General features: G+C 41.2%; 1 protein-coding gene across 1 annotated transcript in view; it reads right to left on the bottom strand.

Moving 5' to 3' along the window:
* The window catches only part of Psn (presenilin), a 14122-nt gene that overhangs the window by 1407 nt on the left and 5215 nt on the right, over positions 1-7500 (bottom strand). The window contains exons 6-11 of the mRNA XM_027380595.2: positions 7184-7404; positions 6719-6817; positions 6121-6374; positions 1313-1400; positions 601-713; positions 1-331 (exon numbers count right to left, since the gene is read on the bottom strand). The exon at positions 1-331 is cut by the window's left edge and continues 1407 nt beyond it. Coding sequence (XP_027236396.2) covers positions 176-331; positions 601-713; positions 1313-1400; positions 6121-6374; positions 6719-6817; positions 7184-7404 — 931 coding nt within the window. The 3' untranslated portion in view covers positions 1-175. The remainder of the gene's footprint in view (positions 332-600; positions 714-1312; positions 1401-6120; positions 6375-6718; positions 6818-7183; positions 7405-7500) is intronic.

The following is a 7500-nucleotide window of genomic DNA, read 5'->3' as shown; positions in this document are numbered from 1 at the left end:
ATCACACTCACTCTGAAAGTAAATTAAAGTACAGAAACCTTTTTTTTCCCTGCCTTTCAAAATTATGTTCCTTACCCAGTCACTCACACTTTCCCCCGATGCCCTCTGTATCTACAAGAATAGTAAAGATAAATGAACAAGTAATCTCCTTTGCACTTAATTACTTTGGCTTGTACTATATATATACTTGTTGACTTGCTAATTTCTCTGTGAAAGGAACAACTAACAAGGAAGTCGAGAAGTAGAAGATCAATCCAAAGGTAATTGAGATGGGGAGAGCCGGAAGTGCTTTCTTGAAGATGGCTAACATGATGAGTGTGAGACAAAGTCCCTGCAAGAAACAAGTAAAAAAAATGAGTCATCAGAATAAAAAGGATAAATAAAAACATGCGATTAATGCTGCATTCCCTAACTATACATTCCAGCAAACTTAGGGAAAACTTTCAATGTTTTTTAAAACTGGCAAAAAAAGGGGCACTATTTGAGTATTATGACAATACAATTATCTCTTAAATCTATATCAGTATCACCACCCTAGAAATACCATCATCAATAGTAATTGCTGAGAAAATAGATACTAAAAGTGATTAAAACACTCACAATCAAAATGGCAATGAAGCAAGCCAGTGTGGTATTCCAGTCACCATAGGACGAGGCCTTGCCCACCAACACAGAGTAAAAGATGAAGTCTCCAAGCCCGAGCTTGACACCTCCTAAGAAAAAAAAAAAAAAAAAAGAAAGGAAAGAAAATAATAAATCAACATATTTTTTTAAAATCCTAGATAAAATAAGTGAATGATAGATATATTATCTCTACCCCCTTCAACAAATAAATTATAAATACAATTTAGCCTGTTATTTTATCAAATTGATAAAGTTAGCTAATGCTTCAGATAATCATTTTTTTTTTTTTTGCTGTCTAATTTCCAAAAAATAAAATAAATAAATGAATGAAATATGTAATATCTTTAATTTGAAAGAGTATTGAGTGCCATTTGGCTTTATAATCATTAATTTTCAGAAGTGAGCTAATATAATTTCTTGTAAATGCCTATCCTTTACTGATGTCTAACAATAATACAGAGTGTTATTTGTAGAGAAAACATTTAAAATAATAACTAGAATTGCTTTTTACAAACCACTTTTAAAAGATTTCTCTTGTTTTTCCTAGTTAAAATCCTAAAACAAATTTAAAAGGAACTGAGAATATACACTTCCGAAACAAAACACGATCCTTACACATAATATCAATATCTTCAAGTTTCCAGACTCAAGCCTTTACACATAATTTGCAACCCTCCACTCTACTTACTCTCATCATCTTCTTCAGCAGTAAGGTCACGTGGATGCGCTTGAGGGTAATCAACATTTGATGGGTTTTGCTGAGCAAAGTTGTTGACCTAGAAATCAATACAAATCATGGGAGAAGATTTAAATAACTGTATTCATTCAACTAATCTTATAAATCTTGTATACTGCAAGAAATGAGACTTCATACACCCACACTTTTCTGATATTTTTTAAAATATAGTAATACAAAACTCCAATATTATCATATAATTCAAGGTTCTACGTAAAATTCTTTTATAAATATTAAGTATAAAGGCATATGAGGTGTAAATCACATTGATGGGTAATGGCATCTTCAGAAACTATCTTCAAGCACAAAGAATTTGGAGTGTAAATTTGGTGATTTTTAATATCAAAAGCCTGACACAAACTACATTGTTCAATTTGCTAAATAAAAAATGAATAATTGTTCAAAAAAAGGGTAGATCTAACATGAGTTGTTCTTTGATTTGCGTGTGTGAGTGTTTCTAACTTACAAATCATGTGTGTATATAAATGTGTGGTTGCAAAAACATACAAATACCCAAGAAAAGCTGAAAAAAGTATATATTTCTAAAAGATACACACACCCCAAAATGAAAAGTTAATTGCATTTGCCGTAATGCAGATGTGTGCTTTGATTTTCCTGTTATATTCAACATTAAAGTACATAGGTTGATGCCAAATGTTAGTAACAGTGTACAAATTCAGAAAGATACTAGTCTTTCCCATTTCTCACAGTTGCTGAATAAAGTTGCATGTTTTCTGCTGTTTGGGCAAGTGACATACAAGAGGATGTGGAGACCAGCTTTTTCACATGCCCTGCAATTTTCTTCTGTTATCTAATGTTAATGTTTGAAACAAATAAATGTGCTAGACTTCAAAGGTCAAATGGTAAAGACCACGGTAAAGTATTGTGTCAGAAAGCGTAAAGAGGAGTTAAAGATTAGGATAAAATGTGTTTTATGTCAAAAATCATAGTGTAATAGGATAGTATGGTAGTGAAAAGGAGAAAAGAGGAGAGTAAGTGAACAGAGATTAGTAGAAACGGGACGGTTAAGGGGGTAAGGCGATTGAGTGAATTACAGTGTATCTGTCACTGGGGAAGGACATTGTTCAAGGAAAACAGAGGTGGCTGTTGGAGAAGTAGAGAAGAATCTGGCAATAGAGCATGGATTAGTAAAATGGGAAAGGTTAAGGGGGTAAAGCGATTGAGTGAATTTCATTGTATCTGTGACTGGGGAAGGAAATTGTTCAAGGAAAACAGAGGTGGCTTTAGGAGAAGTAGAGAAGAATCCTGGGGATGAGAAAGGGGGACTGGGCAAGGTGGTGAAGTATCAGGAAGAATGTCTGGAGGAGAGAGGTCTGGAGAAGGATACTGTTGTGTTAGAGGGGATTCGTATGAGTATTCAAGGGGGAGTGGTAGAGAGGGTGGGATATGTTGGGAGGGTGTAAGGGGAAGGGGATGGAGGGAACTTGAGGAGGAGGATGGATATCTGCAAATACCTTAAATGTTGAAGGAGTAGGATTAGACGGATTGGGGGTGGATGAGGGAGCGGAGTGTTCCCTTGGGTCATCTTTAGGAAGTCTTGCATGTCTTCAAAGAAGACAATCAATGGTTCTCTTATGAGGAGGAGAAGAGGAGAAAGATATCTGAGGAGCAGAAGTAGAGGCAGGTGTAGGAGAGGATGTTGTAGGAGGGTGGAGTGGAACATTTAGGTTGCCTGGTGTAAATAAAAGGAGGAGGAGGGGTAGGTATCGGGGAAGTGGTATAGATTGGAGTATCTGGATTTAGACTGGAAATTGGTTGAGTAGACATAGGATGGTTTAGGATATAGGGAAGAGATACCGGGGGAGATGCAGAGACACACTGTGAACATGATATGGGAGCAGAGCGAAGGACTGTTTTGAAATAAGTTGAGAACGAAAAACCTTGTTGTCCTGCTTTTCGTCTGGGCTCACTTAGAGTGAGGCCTCATTTGAATCTGCCGGCATATTCACATTCTGATACTTCCCATTCAAGCTTATATGTAGGGGGTGGGGGGCAATAAGGATGAATAGTAGTAATAAGGGAAGAGGGGTTAGACAATGAAGAGGACTGTTCAATAGGAGATGGAGAGGAGAATGCTGGGAGAAAGGAATGGGTGCTTTCCGGAGGTTGAGTAATAACCTGGGTGCGTGTTTTGGAATGCATAGAGTTGTCAGTAAGTGTCGAGGAGGGTGTATTAGTATCAGTGGTCGAAGCTGTGGTCAAAGGAGTGGCAGGGGTCGGAAAACCATTAAAATCAAATTTATATAGGCTAGTTGATGAAGAAGCAAGCCTTAATGCCCCTATCAAGGGTAAAGAATCTTCATTATTGGCCATGGTGAGCTTGAATAAAATGGGGAAAAGAATTGGTCTACCCCTCAGGGTCCCCATACTGGGTAAGAGCTAGGCAATTAACTACGGGAATACTGTGCCCATAGCTCCTGGAGGCTGTTAATGACTGACACAAAGTCAGCCTTTCATCCTTTCAGCACAGCTCTCACACCTTAGGAATGGGACAGAGGAAGGGGATGAAGAAGATACGGAAGAGGAAAGGGGAGGAGAAAAGACCAAGCAAAATTGGTTGAGGTGAGGACTGGAGCCCAAGGAAAGGGTGATCCCCTACATTGGACCTCAGTCTCTGTCTCCTAAGCCCTCCCACGACAACAACAAGCATGGTATTGGGAAGGTTCTGTTATCTAAAATAAGTGTTTAAACTGCCAATACTGGAAAGGCATGTGTAGGCCTATAGTTACTGTCTACACTATATTTTTGCTCTATCAAGAAATATTGCCCCTTTATTTCAACCCTTATCATTCATGTTATAATAATAATAATAAAACCATTAACAACACTGATAATAGTAGTAGAAAAGAAAATAGCTATATAAAAAAAAAATCAAATGCGAGATTAAGAAAACTTATTCATCAACTCCTTGGTGACTCAAGTGCTTGTGAAGATATCTATACGAAAAAAAAGTAAAATGTAACCATTGTTGACAGTGCACGTCAATACAACACCGAAAAAAAAAATAATCTGAAAGTAATCATCATCTGGTCCCAGGAGAAGCAGAAACGTGATAGAAACATGCTGTGAATGAAGAAGCTAAAAATAATCACCATGACAGGCCCACACCACGCAGCTGGGATCAACCTTCCCTGAAAAGGGATTCGCCGGTGAGAAGAAAAGGCAAAAGGGAACGCAAACATTTCTTTAGACTCTCAGGCAAATGCAGGGAGACAGGCTGCTGATCTACATTAACAAATCAAAACAAGGAGGAGGAGGAGGAGGAGGAGGAGGAGGAGGAGGAGGAGGAGGAGGAGGAGCAGGAGGTGGTGGAGGCAGAGGAAGAGGAGGAGGAGGAAGAGGAGGAAGAGGAGGACGAGAAGGACGAGAAGGAGGAGGAGGAGGAGGAGGAGCAGGAGAAGGAGGAGCAGGAGAAGGAGGAGCAGGAGAAGGAGGAGGAGGTAGAGCAGGAGGTGGTGGAGGCAGAGGAAGAGGAGGAGGAAGAAGAGGAGGAAGAAGAAGAGGAGGAAGGAGGAGGAGGAGAAGATAGGGAGAGGAAGAGGAAGAAGGGGGAGGAGGAGGAAGAGGAGGAGGAGTAGGAGGAAGAAGGGGAGGAGGAGGAGGAAGAAGGGGGGGGGAGGAAGAGGAGGAGGAGGAGGAAGAAGGGGCTGGAGGAGGATGTGGGGGGAAGAGGAGGAAGAGGAGGAGGAGGAGGAGGAAAAGGAAGAGGAGGAGGAAGAGGAGGAGGAAGAAGGGGGTGGAGGAGGAGGATGAGGGGGAGAGGAAGAGAAGGAGGAGGAGGAAACAGAGGAGGAGGAGGAGGAGGAGAAAGAGGAAGAGGAGGAAGAGCAGGAGGAACTGGAGGAGGAGGAAGAGGGGGAGAGGAGGGGGAGAGGAGGAGGAGAAGGAGGAAGAGGAGGAGGAAGAGGAGTAGGATGAGGATGAGGAAGGGGAGGAGGAGGAGGAGGAGGAGGAAGAGTAGTAGGAAGAGGAGGAGGAGGAGGAGGGGGAGGGGATGAGGAGGAAGAGGAGTAGGAGGAGGAGGAGGAGTAGCAGGAGCAGGGGAGGAGAAGGAGGAGGAGGAGGAGGAGGAGAGGAGGAGGAGAGGAGGTGGAGGGTGAGGAGGCATAGGAGGAGGATAAAATAAAGAAAAGAAAAAAAAAAGAGAAGGAATCATAACGCATTTCCTAACCAAAGCTGTGTTTGTTTGCATGAGTAAATATATATGTGTGTGTGTGTGTGTGTGTGTGTGTGTGTGTGTGTGTGTGTGTGTGTGTGTGTGTGTGTGTGTGTGTGTGTGTGTGTGTGTGTGTCTGTGTGTGTGTGTGTGTGTGCGTGTGTGTGTGTGTGTGTGTGTGTGTGTGTGTGTGTGTGTGTGTGTGTGTGTGTGTGCGTGTGTGTGCGTGTGTGTGTGTGTGTGTGCGTTTGTGTGTGTGCATGTGTGTGTATGTGCGTTTGTGTATGCGTTGTGTGTGTGCGTTTGTGTGTGTGTATATGTGTGTGTGTGTGTGTGTGTGTGTGTGTGTGTGTGTGTGTGTGTGTGTGTGTGTGTGTGTGTGTGTGTGTGTGTGTGTGTGTGTGTGTGTGTGTGTGTGTGTGTGTGAGTGAGAGAGAGACACACTCATGTACAACCATGCATTTGTCAATGTTAATCCATGGCTTAAAAACCTGCCACCACAAAATATTTTGCCAACTCAGTTAGCACACGTGTAGGGATTTTTGTACCAAAATACATTTAGCTGTTGCCAAAGCTTCAGTACCTGCTCCCGTCTCTGCCTCGTTCTCTTATCTAATTGTCCTCTCCAGTCGTCTGTGAATCCAGCATCATCAGTGACCACATGACCGTTTTCAGCATTTCTTCTCCTTTGGGGGTTGTCCCTGGGTCTCTGTGTTCCCTCGGCCCCTGATGCAGCTGATCCACTGTTGCTTGTACCTTCCTGAGCTATCTCTCTCCCCTGTGATCTCGAGTCATCATCCGGGTTTGCCATACCCAAGGTGCTGTACATGAAGTTTGCTGAAAAAGAGGAATTGTAAAACTTACCTATCATAAAGCATAACAAAAACTGCTTCTTTTATATCTACCAGTTGTAATTACATTTTTTGTTGTTCTTTTATGGCTGTTTGGGAATTCCATTTAGATATATACTCATCTACTTATTTGGTAAGTTGAAAAGCTGAAGTGGTATCTAAAGTATATGTATGATGATGATGATGCAAGGTGATAATGATGCATAATGCATGAGGATGATGAATGATGACAGATGATGTTAATGATGCCTGATGATGATAACAGTAGCACTACAAATAAATTAACAAAAACAACAATAATTATTATCACAATAATCAATCTATACTTACAGGAATAAATGAGAGCTGGGAAAATAGGTTCATTCCTTTCCTGTGCAGTCTCAACTAAAATCCTCAAGGGGCCTTTTGGACAGAGAACAGCAACCAAATCTAGTGGGATAAAAGATAAGGAAGATAATGCAACTGAAATGGAAAAGGAGGACAAATTGTGTCCAAAGAAATAAGCAGAAGAATTACATTCCATAATAAAGATCTCATCTACTCACACAGATTTTTTTCTAATTCAAAACATCTTGGTAAAAAAGCAAGTATTGCTGCAAACAGCTGATTATGAATCCCACTTTATTCATTTTTTCTTAAACCTTGAAATGGTTTTACCTCCTAATCATGGATGAGCAAGACCCATACTAATAACTAAACTTTATATGGAGGAAGGCATCCTTATGTGGAATACAGAGGAAGGTATCCTTACATGGAAACATTTCACTCAGCAACCCAAATGTAATTCTCACTCACCCCACAGGGATATTACAGCCAGTACCATCCACAAAGTGTACTCCGGCAGGTACTTGATGAACATGAGCGACATGAGAGAGGCAATGAAGATGAGGTAGGCTTGCTGAAGAGGGAGGGGGCCGTGCCAATGGATGCTCACCATCCCCATCACGCCAAAGTTCCACACGCATATCGACACTGTGATCCAGTCCATACCGATGTTGTAACCTCGCAGGAGCTCCCTACAAAAGCCATTCATGAATCAGTAACAAATTTGGCAAGTGAATTTCAATAAGGAATAGGTTTCCCTACACTGGTATCAGAGTAGCACTGAAAAC

Source organism: Penaeus vannamei, chromosome 7, assembly GCF_042767895.1.
Source record: "Penaeus vannamei isolate JL-2024 chromosome 7, ASM4276789v1, whole genome shotgun sequence".
NCBI lineage: Eukaryota > Metazoa > Arthropoda > Malacostraca > Decapoda > Penaeidae > Penaeus > Penaeus vannamei.
This window is presented reverse-complemented; position numbering and strand designations above follow the sequence as displayed.